The following is a 23525-nucleotide window of genomic DNA, read 5'->3' on the forward strand; positions in this document are numbered from 1 at the left end:
TGCTGTAAGCGTGAGTTAAATGCTGCTGTCAGAGATTGACAGTGGCATTTAATTGGTTAACAGCCACGGGTGGATCGCGATTTTACCCACGGCTGTTAGAGGCACATGTCAACTGTTCAAAACAGCTGACATGTGCGGATAAAGATGTGGGCTCAGTGCCGGAGCCCACATCAAAGAGAGGGATTCTGACTTTGGCGTACTATTACTTCCAACGTCGGAAAGGGGTTAAATAAAATTGAAGCTTTTTTCTCCCAGCGGCCACCAACTCCCAGTCATAGGGGACTGACAGGGAGCTGTTACAGTCGTGGTTCATTATACAGGTGTGGGCCCTGTAATCACTCACTGAAACATTGTCTGATGGCCTGCTCTGCACTGTGTGTGTACAGTACAGGTTGTCAATCAATTTGTTGTAATATGTTTGGTGCAATAACTCCATTCCTGTCTATGAGTGTTTAGTTACTAGTTGTATGCTGTTCATAAAGTTAAAAAAAAACCTCCCAAGGAGAGCATGTGACTGTATTTCCTGTTTTTCCTGTGTCTGTGTATGAGAGAAGGAGCCTGCTGTAGATGCTGAACAGATAGAGACACACAGATATTATATATTCCTGATCTATTAAGCTTATATGTTGTTTCTGCTTGTTCCTGAATAAAGAAGCTCTGTTGTCACACGCTTGGAGAGTATCCTGAATAATCTGCTGCCAACACAATTGCATATTACCAAAAATGTCTATGCAATACTCACCTGTGAGGACATGCCATGGCAGGGGTATAAAATGGCTTTGTTGTCATCTTCAGAACCTTGATCCAAACAATAACCTGTTGCTTTACTATTCCGAAGCTGAAATGATAAGAAGTAGTCAAAGAGTCAAAAAATGCATTAGAGTAATAAAAGAAAAAAAAATAACTGTACACATAATATGCAGAAAAATCCAGTAACCAGGACACTTAGTGCAATCCTTCACAAAGTTGTAGCAATACAGAGAAATCCAGGACCCAGGCACCAGACATCCTCCTTTTGGTAACTTTATTAGTATTGAAAGAAAACAATGTTTTGGCTGCACCACAGAAAAAGAGAGATACTGTATTTTATGTGGCTTAATAAAGGTCCTACGTGGTTGAAACGTTGTGATTTTTCTGTACTAGTAAAGTTACCAAAAGGAGGACATCTGATGCCCTGGTTCCTGTATTTCTGTGCAATGCTAATACCTTGGGGTTGGGTAGCACCAAGGGTGCATGGACAACAGAGCGCTGCACAGCAATCATATATTGCAAGTATACACATAATATACAGTACAATACTTTTTATACTTTCATATTGATATTTTTCTGCGTAGTATCATACAATTGCTACACAATATCATCCCAACTTCTCTTAACCTACAGTACTGCTATTACAGAACTGCTATGCACCATGAGAATAAACTCTACCTAATGGCTCATACATTAAGTACTATTCTGCTTATGTTAAAGAGGATTTGTAAAATGAGACCTAGGGTAGCCATGTAGTAAAATAAAGAAACAGCAATAATTTATTCCTTGTACTTGCAAATGTCAACCAGTGAGGCTAGTGATAGGCTAAATCACTGACGGGTGTGGCATTATCTCTTCTAATACTACCAGAACTGGAATACCAGGGGATTTAAAGGCTATGTACATCTTCACACAGTTTTTGTTTGTTGGTTATTTGTTTGCTAACTAAATAGTTAAGTAACTTTCTAAATAGCTTTCATTAAGGGGTTATCCCCATAATGGCATTAATTATTTTTAGCAAAGCACGGTAAAAGCACACTAATATTTAATATACAGACCATGCCCCAACATAAGGTTTTTTTTCTTGAAATTTCATGTTTTTTTGTAATCTCTAATGACCCTCTGTGTATTTATCATCTCCTATTTGAATGGGTGGCCCTCTTCTTTCTTTCTAGAAAATATCCCGGGCTTTCAGCAAAGCTCCACTCTACTGCCACCATTGATATTTGACACATCATCACGGTAATATTTGTTTAGAATATACTTTATACTGCTGTACACTATATGATCCTGTACAGTATTCTACCAGACTAATTTTATTTTATTTTCTACCATATAGTTAAAGAGGTTTTCAATTTTCAAGAAAGTTGTATCCCTAGGCATAGTTTGTTGCAAAATGACAAAGTGTGCTTTAAAGGGAACCTGTCATGTCTAGAAATGCCATTAATCTGCAGGTATAGGATTAATTTTCAGATTAATAGCGCTCCGATTGTGGTGCCCAGCCGCTGTACTGAAAATGTGGCACTCAAGATAAAATAAACTTTATTTCTCTCGGGGTGGGTGGGGCATCTGATGCTCCATCATGTAGGCATGTCCAGAGCAATTACAGTCACCGCTTATAGCACTGAGCGCTGTGGCTGCTAGCACGCCCTGACACTGACTTACAGTCGGCTCTGTACTGATGCAATGTAGGGCCGGATGTCAATCAGTTCCAGAGGCGTGCTTAAAGCTTTCAATGCCAGCACAAAATTGCTGAAAATAGCCATTATAGAAGCAATGGAAAGCTGAGATCAGCATAGCTTGCTTTTCAGTGTCTCTGTAATGATGTTTGATACCTGTTACTGACAGATCAATAATATAATTGTCACGGTTCCACCCCCCAATGTGTCTGGGATGCAGTTACTGAGATTTCAGGCATCTAATCTGGTACAGGGGCATGCTGAAGCTGTCGGTACTTTGACTGACAGCTCAGTCATCAAGTCTGTAATAGGGGCATGCTGAGCTGTCAGTGTGCTGATTGACAGCTCGTCCATCTAACCTGAGACTGGGAGGAGCTAGCTGTCTCCAGGTGTTCATTGTTCCAGGTGATTGCCAAGTTACTTCCAGACCTCTGCTAGACATACATTCAGCTACTGTGTGGTTTGTTTTTTATGTGCCTTGTGTTCTGTTTGTTGATCTTTCATTGCCTGACCTTGTTCTGACCATCCCTTCTGCTCTTATCAGCTATCTCCTGGCATTCTGACCTTGGAATGTTACCTGACTATGCCTTTGTCCCTTTCTTCTGTTTTTGATGTACCCTCCTGGCTGCTAACCTCAAACTCCTTGACTGTCCAAACTCACGGCTTGTCAGCGGGAGGTGTCTCAGTGTCACAATAATACTAAAAATGCTGCTCTATTGATGCATATGGTAAAGGATTAACTTCTTCCACACAAATCAGTTCTGTCAAACTAATCTGATCAGGTAAGATAAGTTCCAGACTGGACTAGCGTATATAAAAATCATTACACCATGTAAAAGATGTCCGCAATCTATAAGGGTTAAGTAAATATTTATTTGCTTTATAATATTACTTACCTGTATAATCCCAAAATTGTGTAATTCCAGTAAACAAACACATTAAAAGGAGTGTTCCCCACTGCCTTCAAACTTTCTAATTTCTTCTATCCTTGATTAATTACTTTCAGATTTTGAAACCTGTCCAGCTCATATGATCATCATACAGGTGCACAACTCTTTACATGACAAAATTCTGACAACTGTACTGTAACTGTAACAAGTTGTGCTGATGGGTAAGGATCAAATAATCAGGACAAGTTCACATTCAAGTACATCAAGCTGCCATCAAAGTTTAATAGAAATGTGAAAGCAAGGAAAATTCAAGTGAGGATACGGTGACTTACTAAAGACTAGAGTTGAGCGACTTTTGGTTTTTTAGGGTCGCGTTTCGTTTTGTGAAACCCGACTTTTCCAAAAGTCGGGTCGAGCAAGATCGTCCGATTATAGGGAAAAGTCAGGGTCGTCCCGAAACACGAAACCCAATGTAAGTCAATAGGGAATAAAAGTCGGCAGTGAGAGGAGGACAGGAAACACACCTACAGTGCCCATTTGAATGCCAAAAGCATCAATTCATCTTACTTAAGCTTGTCAACCTTAATTAACTTCATAATACAAGTTACGCACTGAAAAATGGGGGTTATTTGGCTAAAGTTGTGGGGGGGGAGGGCTAGCTGCAGGTTTTCATGTGCCCTGGGCGAAAGAGCGCCCCTTTAACACATACCACAACTCATCATGCTCCGATACGGCAGATAAATAGCGGTATAGTACAATGAAAAATACCTCACTTTTTACATCTCATGACGAGGCCCATCTATTTCTCCATACAGAATCATTGGTCCCATATAATGTTTGAAACAGTATATGATGAGCTTCACATAATGCTACAGTATATGTTGGTCCCCATGGATGAAGCTCCACTGTCTTATGGGCCCAAATAATGCTCCAAACATAATGGGCCCCATTTCTAATGCTCTAGTGTATAATGGGCCCTATAAATGCTGCTCCAGTGTCTGATGTCCACCTTTGGAATGTTCCAGTGTATGGTGGGCCCCATCTATCATTCTCCAGAGTATAGTGCTCCCCAAAAATTGCTGTCCCAACATTGAAAACAATCAAATAAGTCTCCTCGCTAGGGAATCCCTGTACTTGTCTGGACAGGTGCTGTAGCTTGCTTAACAGCTCGCCAGCCGTTCTCACACCCAGTATGGATTGCACGTGATTGCACAAAGGTTAGAAAGGGTACCGTATCCCTGGATAACATGTATGGATAGCGTACACATTCAAAATATATGTCTCAGGAGGCAGGCTCAGACGGTGTCAGGCCCAGTATGGATTGCACGTGATTGCACAAAGGTTAGAAAGGGTACCGTATCCCCGGATAACATGTATGGATAGCGTACACATTCAAAATATATGTCTCAGGAGGCAGGCTCAGACGGTGTTAGGCCCAGTATGGATTGCACGTGATTGCACAAAGGTTAGAAAGGGTACCGTATCCCCGGATAACATGTATGGATAGCGTACACATTCAAAATATATGTCTCAGGAGGCAGGCTCAGACGGTGTTAGGCCCAGTATGGATTGCACGTGATTGCACAAAGGTTAGAAAGGGTACCGTATCCCCGGATAACATGTATGGATAGCGTACACATTCAAAATATATGTCTCAGGAGGCAGGCTCAGACGGTGTTAGGCCCAGTATGGATTGCACATGATTGCACAAAGGTTAGAAAGGGTACCGTATCCCTGGATAACATGTATGGATAGCGTACACATTCAAAATATATGTCTCAGGAGGCAGGCTCAGACGGTGTCAGGCCCAGTATGGATTGCACGTGATTGCACAAAGGTTAGAAAGGGTACCGTATCCCTGGATAACATGTATGGATAGCGTACACATTCAAAATATATGTCTCAGGAGGCAGGCTCAGACGGTGTCAGGTCCAGTATGGATTGCACGTGATTGCACAAAGGTTAGAAAGGGTACCGTATCCCTGGATAACATGTATGGATAGCGTACACATTCAAAATATATGTCTCAGGAGGCAGGCTCAGACGGTGTCAGGCACAGTATGGATTGCACGTGATTGCACAAAGGTTAGAAAGGGTACCGTATCCCCGGATAACATGTATGGATAGCGTACACATTCAAAATATATGTCTCAGGAGGCAGGCTCAGACGGTGTTAGGCCCAGTATGGATTGCACGTGATTGCACAAAGGTTAGAAAGGGTACCGTATCCCCGGATAACATGTATGGATAGCGTACACATTCAAAATATATGTCTCAGGAGGCAGGCTCAGACGGTGTTAGGCCCAGTATGGATTGCACGTGATTGCACAAAGGTTAGAAAGGGTACCGTATCCCTGGATAACATGTATGGATAGCGTACACATTCAAAATATATGTCTCAGGAGGCAGGCTCAGACGGTGTCAGGCACAGTATGGATTGCACGTGATTGCACAAAGGTTAGAAAGGGTACCGTATCCCCGGATAACATGTATGGATAGCGTACACATTCAAAATATATGTCTCAGGAGGCAGGCTCAGACGGTGTCAGGCACAGTATGGATTTGACGGCCCAGATTACACAGTGGAGGAGCAGGGAGAGGTAAAGATTGCAAATGCTGGGGCCCTGCCCAAGCAAGGGGGGCCCACTCGTGGGCGTCGGTACTGGCACTGGGCCCCTCATAGTACAGCGGTGTGTCTGACGGCGGGTGTGCACCACCACCGTCAGAGACACTTGATTGCACTATGAGGGACCCTGTGCCAGTGCCCGTGCCCAAGAGTCAGCCTACCCACCTGTCCAGGGCAACGGCACTCGCACGGTGTCGTGCGGTAGGTGGTGACCCCGGCCATGGGGGGGAGGCAGCACAGTTAGGGAGTTTTAGAAAGTGGCATATGTTGATGTTGGACATTCAGCTGATGCAAAAGGCGAAATAGGTGAAGTACCAGGAAGAGGTGGACCAAAGCAAGCCATTTTTCTTCCACCCTATGTGTCATCAGGGGAAGGTGGGACAAAATCCTTGGAAACCCATGCGTGGTTCATTTTAATGAAGGTTAGATCATCCACATTTTGGGATGACAGACGGGTCCTTTTTTCTGTCAGGATTGATCCAGCTGCACTGAAGACTCTTTCCGATAGCACACTTGCAGCTGGGCAAGCGAGCTCCTGTAAGGCATATTGGGCCAATTCAGGCCAGGTGTCCAGTTTAGCGGCCCAATAGTCAAAGGGGAATGACCTGTGTGGGAGAACATCGATATGGGAGGAAAAGTAGTTTGTAACCATAGTTGACAACTGCTGTCTCCTGTCACTTTCCATCGATGCAGTATTACCAGTTGTGTGAGCGGTATTTGAAAAATCAGTCCACAACATTGTCATGAAACCCCTGTCTCCAACGCCACTTCTGCTGTGTGCACCACGAACACCTCTGCCAAGCTGCCCCCGGCCCGTACGGCTCGTGTGAGAACCATCACCGCTGCTGTGTGCTGGGAATGCCTCAAGCAACCGATTTACCAGAGTTGCTTGTTTATTAGCCAATATTAGGTCAAGGTTCTCCTGTGGCATGATGTTTTGTAATTTGCCTTTATAGCGTGGATCCAGGATGCTGGCCAACCAGTAGTTGTCATCGTTCATCATTTTGGCAATGCGGGGGTCCCTTTTTAGGATCCGCAAGGCATAATCTGACATGTGGGCCAATGTTCCCGGTGTCAATGATGCACTGCGAGTGCTGGGTGGAGGAGCACTTTCTGGCAAATCCACATCCCTCCAGTCACGCACAAACCCTGTACCAGACCTTGCCACGCCAACATTTTCACTTGCCCCACGAGATGCATCCTCCTCCCTTAAGTTATCATCCCCATCATCCTCCTCCTCCTCCTCTTCTTCCTCCACCTCGTCCAGGAGAGGTCCCTGAGCAGACAATGGCTGAATGTCATCAAGGATTCCCTCCTCCTCTTCCTCCTCATCAACATTGGCTGCAGACGCCTGCTCCTTAAGGTGCGTCAAAGTTTGCATGAGCAGACGCATAAGTGGGATGCTCATGCTTAGGATGGCATCGTCTGCGCTTACCAGTCGTGTGCATTCCTCAAAACACTGAAGGACTTTACAAAGGTCTTTCAGCTTCGACCACTGCACGCCTGTCAACTCCATGTCTGCTCTCAAAGTGCCTGGCCGTGTATCCTCCCACAAATGCATTATGGCCTGCCTCTGCTCGCACAGAGGCTCCACCATGTGCAGGGTGGAGTTCCACCTTGTTGCAATGTCGATAATGAGGCGGTGGTTGGGAAGGTGGAGCAATCGCTGCAGCTTCTGCATACGAACGGAGTGTACAGGCGACCGGCGGATGTGCGCACACAGTCTTCGCACCTTCTGGAGCAGGGCTGTTAACTCCGGATAATTTTTGAGGAAGCACTGCACCACCAGGTTCAAGGTGTGAGCCAAGCAAGGTATGTGGCTGAGTTTTGAAAGGGCTATGGCTGCCACAAAATTACGGCCGTTATCACTAACTACCTTGCCTGCCTCAAGATGTACACTGCCCAGCCATGACTCAGTTTGTCGCTTCAAGTACTCGGCCAGCACCTCGGCGGTGTGTCTGTCGCCCAAACACATCATCTGCAACACAGCCTGCTGACGCTTTCCACTAGCTGCTCGATAGGGGGACATATCGTGTGCAACAGTGGCAGCTGCAGATGGAGTGCTCGTATGACTGCGCTCTGTGGACGAGCTTTCGCTTCTGGAGGAGGAGGAGGAGGAGGAGGGTCGAACGCCTACAGCCAACTGTTTCCTATACCGTGGGCTAGGCAGCACTGTCCCACCACCGCTGTCCCCTGTGGACCCTGCATCCACCACATTAACCCAGTGCGCAGTGATGGACACGTAACGGCCCTGGCCATGCCGACTGGACCATGCATCAGTTGTGAGGTGCACCTTTCCGCTCACTGACTGCTTGAGTGCATGGACAATGCGGTCTTTCACATGATGGTGGAGGGCTGGGATGGCTTTGCGAGAGAAGAAGTGGCGACTGGGTAGGTCATAGCGTGGTACTGCATAGGCCATGAGTTCGCGGAAAGCTGTGCTTTCCACCAACCGAAAGGGCATCATCTCAAACGAGATTAGTTTGGCAATGTGGGCGTTCAAACCCAGTGTACGCGGATGAGAGACTGAGTGCTTTCTTGACCTACTCATAGTGTCTGGGAGGGTGAGCTGGACTTGAGAGCTGCATATGGTGGAAGTAGCGGTGGACAGGGCGGACTGAGAGAGGGTTGATGATGGTGATGGAGTTGGTGTTCTTTCTGATGGCCTAGAATCAGTCTTTCGTTGATATAACAGTGGGATTCCCTGACTGCTGTGGTCTTGCAACGACACCTCAACATTTGCTGCTGTGCTAACCGGTGGGCTTACAGTGGGGGAAACAATGTAGCGTTGCTGACTACCTTCGTTGTGATCAGTTGCACATGTGGCCCTTGAGGTTTGGTGTTGTGTCCACGCTTGCAAGTGCATGCTGGTTAAATGTCTAAGCATGCAACTGGTATTCAAATTTTTCAGATTTTTCCCTCGGCTAAAGGTCTTTGCGCACTTCTTACAGATAACCTTGGCCTGATCATGAGGATTTTGTTCAAAAAAGTGCCACACTGCACTCTTCCTACTTTGGCAGACATTTTGCGGCCTAGCACGCTGTGATCTTTTGACCCTCTGGACAAGCAGTCAGCAACTCTTTTGATGTTTGGAACCTGTCTTTGGAGTGCTCCGGGCCTGCCAGATAACAGCTGTTGCGATGTCGATGTCTGCTGTGGATGCTCCTCATCTGAGCTATTGGAAGCAGCACCCTCTTCCCCCAATGGATGCCTATCTGGGTCAACAACTGGGTCATCCATCACCTCCTCTTCTATGTCATGTGCACCTTTCTCTGTGTCACCGTGTATGGTGGTATAGTGTGCGGGAAGGGGCACCTGAGTCTCATCAGGGTCAAAATCTGGCTCTGTACACTGCGAGGACAATGTAGTGCTCTGAGTGAATGTACCAGCAGAATCATCCATCAGCGGCTGTGCATCAGTGCACTCCATGTCAGATTCATCTTGGCCTGGGTAATTCACCATTTCACTTGATAATCCAGGCATGGTATGTGAAAACAGCTCCATGGAGTAATCAGTAGTATGGCCTGCGTCATCCTTCAATCTTGGTTGGGGTGAAGGACACAAGGAAAGGTGTGGTTCATGAACATGAGCCTCCAATGACGACTCAGTGCTTTTACTTTTTACAACTGAAGAAGAGGAGGCGATAGAGCTGGAGGCTGAGTCAGCAATGTAAGACAAAACTTTTTCCTGATGCTCTGCCTTTAAAAGCGGTTTGCCAACTCCTAGAAAACTAAGCGTTCGAGGCCTTATGTAGCCAGACGATGACGCAGGGTCAGCACCTCCTGCATTCGGTCCTATTTTGCTCTTGCCACTACCATCAGATCCACCACCAACACCATCATTACCAGCTGCCAACCCCCGCCCAATTCCACGGCCTCTTCCACCAGCCTTCCTCATTTTTGGTAGAAATGTAGACAAAATCCAACAAACTATATAGTAATGTAAAACAAGGTACAAGGTGTCTATAGGACAGGGGAGATTTAGAATTTCTGCACACACTTGTGGACAGTGGACACTTTTGGATTGTGTGAGGCCCACTGATATCTGAGCGCTATGTGACAGGCTCGATGGCACAGCTGCCTGTGACCAAAGTGACGAGAGGATAATGGAGATTTTGAATCTCTGCGCACACTTTTGGACACTGGACACTTGTGGATTGTGTGAGGCCCACTGATATCTGAGCGCTATGTGACAGGCTCGATGGCACAGCTGCCTGTGACCAAAGTGACGAGAGGATAATGGAGATTTTGAATCTCTGCGCACACTTTTGGACACTGGACACTTGTGGATTGTGTGAGGCCCACTGATATCTGAGCGCTATGTGACAGGCTCGATGGCACAGCTGTGACCAAAGTGACGAGAGGATAATGGAGATTTTGAATCTCTGCGCACACTTTCGGACACTGGACACTTGTGGATTGTGTGAGGCCCACTGATATCTGAGCGCTATGTGACACGCTCGATGGCACAGCTGCCTGTGACCAAAGTGACGAGAGGATAATGGAGATTTTGAATCTCTGTGCACACTTTTGGACACTGGACACTTGTGGATTGTGTGAGGCCCACTGATATCTGAGCGCTATGTGACACGCTCGATGGCACAGCTGCCTGTGACCAAAGTGACGAGAGGATAATGGAGATTTTGAATCTCTGCGCACACTTTTGGACACTGGACACTTGTTGATTGTGTGAGGCCCACTGATATCTGAGCGCTATGTGACATGCTCGATGGCACAGCTGCCTGTGACCAAAGTGACGAGAGGATAATGGAGATTTTGAATCTCTGCGCACACTTTTGGACACTGGACACTTTTGGATTGTGTGAGGCCCACTGATATCTGAGCGCTATGTGACACGCTCGATGGCACAGCTGCCTGTGACCAAAGTGACGAGAGGATAATGGAGATTTTGAATCTCTGCGCACACTTTTGGACACTTGTGGATTGTGTGAGGCCCACTGATATCTGAGCGCTATGTGACAGGCTCGATGGCACAGCTGTGACAAAAGTGACTAGAGGATAAGGGAGATTGGATTGCTTTTAAAAAAGCAGTTTGCGGAGCAGTGGGTAAACAGCAATGCCAGCGTGTCAGGAAGCCTTAAAAGGCAGCCCAACAACCAACACCACTGATACACCACAATATAGCCTCCCCTTGCACTGCACACACAGTGACTTGTGTGTTGTGCAGGCCAAATCGCTAGCAGCAGAAGCAGTTTTTTCGTCTTCTTCCCTGCCTAACGCTCTCCCTACAGAATCAGCAGCAACCTCTCCCTATACTAAGATCGGCAGAAGTAAGATGGTGGTCGGCGTGCACGCCCTTTTATACCCCCTGTGACGCCCACCAAAGCAAGCCAATCACTTGCATGCCCTTCTGAAAGATGGTGGTGACCCGTGCCTAGGTCATCACGTTGCCCACAGTGTCCGTGGATCCTGATTGGCTGAAAAAGAGCGCAAAACAAACTTTTGAAACGCGACTTTGGCGCGTAAGTCGCCGACCTCGTGGCCGACCTCATCCTAGGGTCGGGTTTCGTTTCATGAAACCCGACTTTGCCAAAAGTCGGCGACTTTTGAATTTTTTCGACCCGTTTCGCTCAACTCTACTAAAGACTATAGGACAAATGGATGTAGAGCTGAGTCCACAGTTCTAAGAGATAGACACCTTTTCCAGCACGGAGCACTAGTTGCTTTGATATTGTTATGTTTTATTAGATATTTTCTTGCTGTGTTTTATGAGTGATTTGCTTGCTTGTCAGTTCATCCTCAGGAATTAATGCTTACATTCAGTGACAGTAAGCAGAGGATGGCGAACAGACAGGTTGTTATGTAAACTTAAGGTCATACCGTAGATTGCTAAAGGTAAATGTAAAGCAAAGCAATCATCCTATCAATCCATTGTTATTCCAGTCTAGGCTCATTGGGTGGATGGAGATAGTAGACCCAGGGGAGCCATCACCACTGGGGGTCTCACATGCAGTCTGAGGTGATGGAATATGCTTCATTCTGTGAGCTAAAGAAAAATGTTTAAGGGGGAGGGAGAAAAAGACACATGGGTTGAATCAGAAGTTGTTGGAGTGACTTTGAACGGAGAGGATCTAAGCTGGGATGGATGGATGATTTATGGAGTTTTGGAGATTGATTGTTAGCTGGAGGGGTATCCATGAGCTACAGTCATGATATCCATCGTCTGGAAGAACATAGGCTGTAACTGCATGCTATGCCAGCTGGAGATACCAAAAACTGTGGACCAACCAAAAGCTGGGAGATGGTGGGTATCACCTGGTACGGGGCCAGAGGAACTACCAATCTCAGATTGGGAACTTGTGGACTGAGGACATTGTATTTTGGCAATCTACCTGGATTTGTTGTACAACCATGGATGTATGGAATAAAAATCGTTGCATCGTTAACCTGCCTAGGTGATTTTTATAACCCACAACATCAGAACCTCACAATTCATGTTTTAGTTTTTCACTGTACTGAATTCATCTTTTTTTGACAGGTGTAATGAGCACACCTACTTATCAGTTTACTTTACAGTATAATTCTCATTTTTTGTCATTCAGTAGAAAAATGTGAATTGGTTTTATAATATTGTGTGGAAAAAACATAAAAGATGCAAATTTGGATACATTTCAATGCATACAGAATTTATTTGATCAATGCCCTTTACAACTGCCCATAATCACAAACTTCCGCTTCGTCTGTAAGTCAAAACCTTCTGTTTCAAGAGATTTTAGAACGTTGGTTACACTGTTCTGCTGCAATAATATGGACTGATAGTTAAATAGCTGGTGTGATTTTGAGCTCCTCCTTAGCTCTTACCCTGTCATCAAGGAGATATTTCATCCCTAGCATCGTAGTTGATGGCCATCTATGCAGTCAGACTAATGATTGGTTCATATAATTCTAATGTCTGTCTTCACTCCCGGCAGTTCTAGGACGTTTTGTATTTGTCTCATGACCTTGTTTTTATACATGATAGTAGTGATTCTATTGCTCTTGTCAGCATGGACAGTCTGACAGTCTTATATTTTCAAAGATAGGTATTTTAGTGAGCATGAGTGTTTTGCAGTTTTCTGCCTTACATTTCATTCTAGGGTATTCCCAATATCATTTTTTTGCCATATTTTTTTGCTAAAGTTTTGTTCTTTGAATTCTATCATTTAATATTCATGCTTTCCAAAAGAAAATGATGTTCTAAGCTTAAATATGAACCGTGAAAACAGAGATGATAACTTTTTTGTAATTTGTGTTTATGAATTGCTTACACCATTTAAATATTTTTTTCTAATGAGACCATTAGTTGTCCTAAGTAAATTGCTAATTCAGCTTATTTAATATGTTGTGGCTCTATAATTTGCCGTATCCTTTTACTTGTGTTTTGGGTCATTCTTCTTTTTTTAAGGTTACCTTGTTATCTTAAGAAATTAATTGCCAAGCTTTTATTTCTCATGACACTATTCATATTTAAAAATAGTTTTGTCTTCGCACTCCATCCATCTAGGTATGAATGAATTTACAAGACATTTTTTTAATTTTGAGAACTAGAAATTAGTCCTAAAAATAAAGCACTGTTTTAATGGTCTACATTGACTTATTTTACTCTTTGTGAACTTAGAGTACTACTTTAATAATTAGAATAATATGTTAATACTTATGAGGGAGCTACATTTGCTTTGTTTGTGATCCTTTTTTTTGTCTTTGGAAGATGTTTAAGAGTTAACTGCTTGCAACATATTCTTTTTTTTTTTTTTTTTCAATCAACAGTTTATTGTATTTTTTTTGCAATTCAATTCTGTCAACATATGAACAGTTACTTGGTAATTCAAAGTTAGTTGTGGAGCTGACCTTAAGCCCCCGATGGCCGAGCTATTTTCTTTTTTTCCTCCCTTTTTTCCAAGAGCCATAACTTTTTTATTTTTCTGTACACATAACCCCTACGCGGCTTGTTTTTTTGCAGGACAAGTTATACTTTTGAAGGTCACCATTCATTTTATCATATAATGCACTGGAAAGCGTGAAAAAAAAATTCTAAGTGCATTGAAATAAAAAAAATTGCAAACTTTTTGCTTATCTCACCATTTTCAGAGACCTGTAATGTTTTAAATTTTCAGGATAAGGGGCTGTGTGAGGACTTTTTTTTCACACTAGGCTGATGTTTGTATTGATACCATTTTGGGGAAGATTCAATGTTTTGAGATCATGATTAAGGCTTCATAGCTGAAACACATTGGTTTGCTTATGATTACTCTGTGGTTTGCTAATATGCTGTTTTTAATGATGGACCAATAAATGTGAAGTTATATTTAACAACTTAGCTGTCACCGCTGGAAAAATTCTGATTTTCCTCTCTGCGTTGCTGACACATACCGGACTAGGGTGGCTGTGTGTGGTGATTGTCATCTGAACAAGGTGCATCTGAACTTAGTCAGTTGACTCTCCTTTCCATTTCCCTCCCTACATATACAATATTTTGATCACCTCTTGCATTTTATTGCACTGTTGCCGCATCCAAGCAAAGTAATTCTGGATTTTTTATTTTTTTCTCATTACGCCAGTTACCAATTGGAATAATTTATTTTACATTTGATAGATCAGACTTTTACGACTGCAGCAATGCCAAATATGTATATTTTTAATTTTTTTAACTGCTTTATTTTTAACGGGGAAAAGGGAGGGTGATTTAAAGTTTTATATATCTTTTCATATTTTCAAAAACTTTTTTTCACTTTCTACTGTATTTGTTTGTCCCATTAACAGGTTTAAAGCTGTGATCATCTGGTTAATTGTACAAACATGCAGTGGTGTATCAGGAGAAAATCATGATTTCCTATGAACGTCAGTTAAACACTGACTTTCAAAGGTAAACCATAATGACAAGCAAGGAGGTCTTCAACAAACTCTGACTGTCATGGCAATCCTTCGGCACCCCATGATCACGTCATGAGTGCACCAAAGGGCGTGTAGACCTACATGTGTGTCATTTGTCAAGGAGTTAATAGTAAATTGCCTAAAAAAAAGCATTGGCTTTAAGAAGTTCCCAGTGAAACTATCAAGATAAGGAAATGTATAAAGAAGGAGGAAAGAGCAGAGGGGCAGGGAAGGAACAGTCGGGAGACTGAGATCCATCAGAAAAGTCATGCAAGAAATATAGCATTTACCAAGTAATGGGTTTCAAGAAACTTAAGAAAATAATTGCACGTATAGCGGGTGAAATAAGTATTGAACAACTCATTAAATTTCTAAGTAAATATATTTCTTGACATGAAATTTTCACCAGATGTCTGTAGCAACTCATCCAATCCATACCGACAAAGAAATCAAACCATAGATTTCCATAAATAAAGTTATGTGTAATAATGAGAAATGAGACGGGGAAAAAATAATGAACACGCTTACTGAATGTAACTAATACTTCATACAAAAGCCTTTGTTGATGATTACAACTTGAAGACGCCTCCTGTATGGAGAAACTAGTCGCATGCATTGCTCAGGTATGATTTTGGCCCATTCTTACACATGTGTACAGCAAAGAAGTGAGGTATAAAACTTAATGTTTATTAATTAATAAAAAAGGAGTGCTGCTTAAAAAAAAATGAAAAAGGGCTAACACATGAGGCCCAGCTCCCATAAAATAGTCAGATATACCATAATAGGTGTTCATACCATAGAAGTAAACAAATATTACTGCATATAACAAACACTGTAGTGATAATTGCTGTCAATGTATTATACAGCAATGAGGCAATCTAATTCTGCAGACAATGACTGAAACAGCTGCACCACCCTACCAAATAGAAAACAACAGATATGAATAGAGAAATCTATCTTAGCCAACCGGTTTGTTTATAGTGAAAGAACAATGACAATGGTCGCAGAAACAATTCCTTTCCATCCTGTTGCCCAATAATAATAGCAAATAAAAAATCCAGTACATAGGTGCATATAAATGAAATAGGGATGAGACAACACTACACCTCATAACATTAGATAGAGGAAGATAAATTAAGTGATCTCATCTGCTAGCACAGTCTGATAGGAATTTTTTCAACATATTTTCCACAATGGCCTTCTGTTATAGCAACATTTTAGAAGACCTCTCCACCTCAGAAGAAGACATGCAAAATTTTTCTTGTAGCATGGGTCTAGCAGGGGGAACAATCAGTACTCTTTTTTGTCAAGATGAACGTAACGCGAGGGTCACGGTAAAGACAGTGGTACATAAAGTTGGCCATATGTGCCAAGCTCCATACAGCCAATGCTTCCGGTCTAAACCATGAAGATGACTCTTAATCTCCTCCTCCTCCCTCTCTTCCACCTCATTCCCATCCTCAGCCCATCCATGTAGGAGAGATGGGATGAAGGTTGTGTGGCTACTAGCCTCTGTTGCGCTAGCCACCAGCTCCTGTTCATCTTCTTCCTCCTCCTCAGCGGCCACCTCCTAACCAAACTGCGCTGAGCAGATGAGATGAGGCTGGGCTGGCTACAATTTCTCTGTGTTATGTCTTCCTCTATCTGCACGTGGTCAGCATGCAAAGCTTCATGTTTAATTGTGAGCAGCGACTTAAGTAGGTACAGAAGTGGGATAGTTGTGCTGACTATAGCGTCATTGCCTCTCACCATCTTTGTGGAGTCATCAAAGTCTTGGAGAACCAAACAATTGTCATACATCCATGCACACTCTTCAGTTTTTATTTGCGGAGGCTGACCAGAACACCAACGGTGCAAGAAGCCTTTACCAGTGAAGGGGTGAGGCTTTTAAAAAGGAGGTCAAAGCGTGTAGGGTGCAATGGGCATCTGAGACTCGGCAATTGGTGGTACTATCAACCAGGGAAGACACAACAAAGCGGGTAGCTGTCCTGATGGATATGCATCTGCAATGTCTCCACGCTAAACAGATGTTCAGGCGGAGTAATGTGAAAGCTGCTCGATGTCTAGAGCTGGCAAGGGAAGCTAAGAATCGGCTGGGCTTGGGGGAAGATGTAATTTTGGTACCCAAATATCTGGTGGAGAGAGTGGTTGCAATGCTCGGTAAAGTGATGCAAGACCTTGTGGATATCTCCGGTGTGGCGATGGTGAGGATCCCTCCTGATGGTGAAGTCCATGTATTTGGTGAAGATGGCATGATTCCCATCATTGTGGTTGGCTCCGTGGAAACCCTTAGGAACTTCCGGATGCTCCTGGAATACCGAGTAGCGTACCTGCAGGAGATAAAGCAGTTGAGACTGGACCAACTGCAGATTAATAAAGAGATGCGGAAAATCAGATGGCGGCAGCCTTCATCCCGGGGTATAAGGACCAGAAGGTACCCTCCAATTAATGAGATCGCGGGTAGCCAAAGACTTTCAGCAAAACGTGAACGTCGCAAATCTGCAAGTGGCAGTTCTTCTCACAGTATGAGACTGAGAGACCTAGACAGTAGCTCCTTTGATGTACTACATGGGTTAGACCAGACAGTGGGCTCGACTCTAAGTAGGACTTATGACCGCACCAATCGGGAGAGTCGGTCGTGGAGAGAAAAGTCGGGTGAAGGAGCAGATGTGGAAAGTATGGAGACTAAAAAGGGTCTGGTGACACAGATGGACTTTGACTGGAAGGCCAAAGCTCAAGGTCGATATACTGACCGCTGGGGGCGGGGAGGTCTAACGTAAATATAATGCCATATGACACCCAAAACAGACTGAGATGGTTCTCTTAACTTGTAGGGCAAGGTGACAGTGGGTACCCGGCATCGAGACACCTAGTACAGAATGTGACAAGTGTTCAACCCCACAAGTTTGAACAGAGGAGGGTATGTGATGCAGTGACCCCTGTGACAGCTGGGGGGCGCTGTATGGGTCATGCACACAGGCATATACATTGTCATAATGGAGAAAGGATGAATGGCAAGATGGTAAATAACCGATATGTATCCTGGGGGTGGCCCTGGGATGGAAGCTAGAATTGGTATTAATAAGCAGATATTCTGTTAACGGTTTCTGTTTATAATAGGGAAAGCTTCCAGGTGGCTTGGTGAGACGGGTGGAACCATTCACCTACAAACCCACCCAGGGACGGGAGTCTGAATGCCCATAGTAAACCTGTATATGTGTGTGTATGGCTGGGTGTCTGGAAAGGACCTGCAATAAGGTCATGGCCATGTGATCCGTATCTCACCGGTGGGTGTGGCTATGGACCATATAAGGTGACCAGGGTAGGCCTGGGGGAGAGTGCATGGATCTGATTGGTCCGTGTGGAAGGTCATGGAAGGCCGACATGCTGGAATGTGTGCCGCCTTCCTAAAGAGCAAATGCGGAGGCCGCTGACCGGGTGAGGCCTGTGTATAATGGCCTGTGTGTAATGGACAGTCCCCAGGAGGGAAAGGATTTCCGGAGAGAGAAGCAATTAAGAGGTAACCCCGGCCTGGGGAATTAACTGAGAGACTGTAGAGCCTGATTGCTGGACAAAGCACAGCCTGCGTGAATACAGGGCTAACGGAGCGGAGCTCCATTATGAATATTCGTTTGGTCTGCTGTAAGACTGTTACCGTTTCTTCATGCTGCTATGGTTTATGCCGTGTGCAATAAACCGTATGGACGATGTTATGTGAAAAGCCTGTGCCGGACCAGGTTTATCTGCAGCCAAGGGAGTGTCCCCCAATACACTCAGTGAGCGCTACCTTACAACTGATATATCAAAATGCCCAACTCCCTTAATGTTGTCTGAAGCTTCTCTAGAAGGGACAAAGCTGACTTGGTCTTTTCTAGGCAGGACACCTAAATGGACAATATTTTGGCAAAAAGCTTGACATTGGTAAATTAGCCTGTAGTTAATTCAATTGAGGGTACCTTTTTTGGGTGTCAAAATAAAGGCAGTTAATTCTGGTTTTGCCCCCGGTGGCCACTGGGGTTATTACATGTAAATTACCAAGCAGGTGTGATTACCCTAGCTCCTACCTATAAAGGAGTATCAGGTGTTCTCAATCACTGTTGGTGATATTGTTCATTCCCAACCAACCTTGGTGGAGAAAGGAGCTATTGAGAGGAGTTCATTGCAGCTCAGTCAGAGCTTGGAACTAGCAGCTATTCAGGTGGAAGCTGTATCCGGGTGCCGTACTCTGTTGCTGGGAGCAATTGCAGCAGAGCAAAGCTAAGTTGTGTGTTTTCCTTGTTTTGCTGTATTTTCCTTGTGTGTACTAGTAGAGCGGTGGGACTAGTGTTTGCACCATCCAGTTCACTAGTAAGGGATAGGTGCAGGGTGAGTTAGGGATTGAGGTATCCTGCTTGGCGACAGGTGAAGAGCCTGTATAGGGAACGTTAGGAGTGTTCAGGAACACTGCCTCAAGGGAGTGCAGGAGGTCTCCATGTCCCCGTTCCCTATTGCAGGGACCCACCGTGGTAACTGTTTCCCCTGTGTTCCGCTTGTTTGTCCTGGTTTGAGTGCCGTCCTGCGGGTCGCGGCACAGGGGACTGGTCACTCCGTGACAACTTTAAGATATTTTACCTGTTGGGAGTTCGGTTTGTTTTTGAGAGTACAGTATTTTCTCTGTGACCAGAAAATTATATGCTATCTCTGATAGACATAAGACTTGTTGCAGCTTGACTGAAAGGAGTCTTTTTCAGGATTTCTTCAAGATAGGGGACACCTGTCCCAAGGTTTTGCTGTTTGAATAATACTGTCAAAACCAGAAATCTACTAGGACCATCTTATACTCCTCTCAAAACGAGATTGCTGAGGAAGCAGAGGAACTATTACATTGAAAATATTCCATGAGATGGGTCTCAAATAACATAGGAAATAGGAGAGTCAATGATGCATCAGTTTAAAATTGCAGATTTCAGCATGAGGTTTGATTATGATGGTGATGATACTAAAGTAAGGCTTTGGTCTGACCATGTCATTGAAAAAATAGAGCCCAATGTCATTTTAGGTAAAAAAAAAAGACCGGATAAAAATGTGGTCAATGCATGTAAATAGTTGGTCTACTCGGAATAGTGAGTGTAATCCCTGATAGTCGAGTGGGACTTCATCCAAGCATTCAACTAATGTTAGTGAGAAGTTAAAGACCAGAACCCAGTAGAAATGCAGCCTGAAGTGGTAGAATAATTTAGATTAATCTGACCAGAGACCAATCAATCAGTTCAAGTCACCACGCAGCAGGACTGTTCCTTGTTTCACTGAATCAAGCAGGGAGAGGAATGAGTTTTAAACCTGAACCTATCCTGTGTTTCAAGGCTAATAAGAGACACCTGAATGTCTTGAATGATGCGGATACCGGACTTCTGTATAGTCTTTATTTTTTATTTTTATATAGTCTTTATAAAACTGGAAAAGAAATGGGGTGGAGCATTTAAAATAATTTGTAATGCCAGTGTAGAATTGGGGGGTATGAAAGATGTAAAGAAAAGGGGAGAATTAAAAAAAATGGGTCTGAATGCTTTGGTCTTCTTGTGAAGGGAGTTAAGCACTTGGAACATAAAGAGAAGCTATTAAGCCTAGTTAATATAATAATAGACAGGAAGGTCACAAATCCTTTAAGCGGCAATGTGACAAATATATTCAGGATGTAGCCCTGGCTGATGGCTCTAGTGTGTGTGATAAGGCAGGTAAAAAGTGAGAAAATGTAGAAAAGAAATGAACAGAAATAACAACTTGGCAAGTAGACAGAAACCTGAAATGCAACTGAAATAACTTGTAGCAAAAATAACTGGGCTGAAAGAGCAAAATAAATGGTGAACGAAGCACTTTGACAAAGCCATAATCATATGGATAGTTGGTTGTTGCCATTTTTTGAAATGTGTTTAAACTGAATATGTCATCGGTTTTATATTTCCCAATCAGAGTGCATCACAGAAAAATGGTTAAAGACAGTGATTTCTGCACGGTTCCTTTACTGGCCATTTACACAAGGTGACTTGCAGACCTAATTATACATAGAGATTTCAGCAGCACGTGATGCTCATATGTGATGCCCATTATAGCATTGTTGATTTTTATATTGTAACTCCAGTAATGGTGTCTCCCAGGTTTCTATTTAGTATTTCTAGATTGATATCCACGCTACTACTATTCAGAGCAAAATTAGCAACCAAAGTAGTATAGAAAAACAATTACTCTGCACACTCCTGCATTGTGATCATGACTCTGTATAATTGGAGGTGCATTTAAAGAGTGACTGTCATTTAGATTTTTATTAAATAAAAGAGAGGATCTAACCATGTTAAACTGCCTTGTAATGTAATATATTACCTGATTCTGCCTTTCATGCCTTATGCTGCTCCTTAATTGCTGCCCTTGTCCCTTTCTTCACATCAGTAAATACTGTATGTGTTGCTATGTTCTGTCCCTTTGTTTAGTTAGGCTGAGTATGGATACTGTATATGATTAGGGGAAAGTCTCTTCTGCAGTGTACCTGCTCCACACTAAAAAACGCACTATGGCCTCGATCATCAGGAGAGGTGTTGCTTCACCCAGTCTTGCTGAGGGGGCATTTTGGAGTCAGTGGCACCCGATTCACTAAGTAACTTAAAAGTGGTCTGCGTGACACAGCCTGGAATAAGATTTATGGCAAAAAACCTGCCACAGTACATGGATTAGATGAGATGATATCACCACTCTCCCGTTCAGTCCCGGCTCTGGCCATTTTGGCAGAGCTTGACAAAACTGGTGTGAAAACACTAAAAGTTCCAAACTTTTGCGCAACCTCATATTGCATAAGAGCGTTGCAACTTTTCAATGTTTATTATGCCAGAAAAGTAAGCACTTTGATGAATCAGTAAGCAACACTGCAGTATGTGAATGCAGGGAAGCCAGCATGAAATAAGAATGCTGTACTTTTTGAAGTTCTTTGTGAAATAATAGCTACACTTTTAAAAATTGAAATACTTGTTTAAATATTTTTTTTCAAGCAGATAAGTAGGAAATGATGCAAATTAGGCAATTTTTTTCTTTTAGTTCAGATGGACCTATGTGTTCTCTCAGGTAGGAAGCACCAAAGCAGCCACATAAGTTGCTACACTGGCAGAGTGAATATTCCCCGTGCTGTTGTATATTCCAATTTAGTTGATAAATAGCCAGTACTAGCCAACATCTCCCCATAAAGACTTTAAATGAGTTAACACTCATGCTGGTCAGCTAATGCTAAGCCCCATAATAGCAGGAATAATGCATATTTATGAATGCCTTGTATAAAGAAATCTTCATTTTTTTCTAATATATTTCATATTTCATAGAGTATGTGTGAAGAATATTGGAGATATAATTCCATGTCAACCATTTGTATCCTATGTGGCATGGGATTATAATGTACAATAGAAAATAATATTGTGGTACCATGTTAGCCAAAAAAAAATCGATGGAAATACTTATGTCCCAAAAAAATGAGCAAAGTATTCAAGGAGTGATACCTTTCTAGGCTACCCAGCCTGATGAAGGGGCCTTTTGAGCCTTGAAAGCTGGCAAATATAGTTTCTCTGGTTAGCCTATAAAGGTATCACGCCTTGAATACTTATCTCATTTTTTGGGGACATAAGTATTTGCATGGGATTATAAAACCCCTTCAGTGTGCAGTTGTAATAGAACACCAAGCAGCAGCAGGGGGAGTCGAAAGTCAAAGGGTTGTGACTGACAGAAATCACACCCTGTAGACCATGCGGTTAAAATTGCTTTAAGTTAGCTATGATTCCAAAAGGAGTTCTGGAGATACTATAAGTCCTAACCATACATTGTGTATATTTCTGAGATCTCTGAACCAGACCGAATGCCATCCAGGGTCTCGATCCTTTCTAGAACCTAGGGTTATGGAGATACATAGAACAGCTACTAGAAGTCAGGCAGTAAAGCTACAGAAAGGAGTAATGAGGGCAGGAAGGGAATAACCTAGAGAGATTAAATGCTTGTGTAAAGCATACCCTAGAACATTTTCTCTGGGAAGATCGCTATGACATATTGTGTGGGGGTGAAGTCCAGGGACAAAGGGGACCACAACCCTCCCATGTGGCAGCCCCTTCATTCACAAGCCTTTCATCTGTTGGTAACTGACCCATATATTCTGCTCATATCTTTTGGCCTACTTGAGGCAATGACCGGTGTCATATGCGAGGGTCACTATGTGTCCCCCCAGGATGCGCACAGAGGTGTATTGAGGCTGCAGGAGAGCATTGCAGTCACAGGCATAGCTGTGATTGCAATGCAAAATAAAAGTTAATGTTGGTCTTGGGCAAGCTATTCGTCCAAGGTAGATTTAAGAAAAGCTGATCTGGGCTTTTATTTTTGAAACGGAATACAGGTTGGTAGTGGGGCAGTCCGTTTCCTTCCCGGCCGGGTTTTCCATGTGGCCTACGAACACAGGTTGCTTGTAAAACTCCATGCAGCAGAGGGTTGGGTGTATCAGTTTGGTCTTGCAAGCAAGCATAGCAGAAGACTCTGCAGAGCTCCACCTGTGTGAGGCAACACAGGGCCAAGCGGAGCCAAAAGGCCTGGCGCCCCTCAGCATACATGGCGGTGTAGTCGCCCATGGCAACCGGTCTCAGAGATGGACTGTCTTGTTCTCGACTGCGATCCAGAGGTGGACTGTCCTGTTTTCTGGCTGCAGTCCGGAGGT

General features: G+C 43.6%; 1 protein-coding gene across 4 annotated transcripts in view; it reads right to left on the reverse strand.

The window, feature by feature from the left end:
- GALNT9 (polypeptide N-acetylgalactosaminyltransferase 9) overlaps positions 1–23525 on the reverse strand; it is a 715214-nt gene that overhangs the window by 30388 nt on the left and 661301 nt on the right. For 3 of the 4 annotated variants that reach the window (XR_012226577.1, XM_073559010.1, XM_073559009.1), the window contains exon 9: positions 743–838. The exons of the other annotated variant lie outside the window; for it this stretch is intronic. Coding sequence is in view for 2 of the 3 variants with exons in the window: in XM_073559010.1 (XP_073415111.1) it covers positions 743–838 (96 nt within the window). In the remaining variant the exon portion in view is untranslated. The remainder of the gene's footprint in view (positions 1–742; positions 839–23525) is intronic. 4 annotated transcript variants of the gene reach the window in all.

The sequence above is a fragment of the Dendrobates tinctorius genome, unplaced genomic scaffold, assembly GCF_039654945.1.
Source record: "Dendrobates tinctorius isolate UK_male_01 unplaced genomic scaffold, ASM3965494v1 ptg000265l, whole genome shotgun sequence".
Lineage (NCBI taxonomy): Eukaryota > Metazoa > Chordata > Amphibia > Anura > Dendrobatidae > Dendrobates > Dendrobates tinctorius.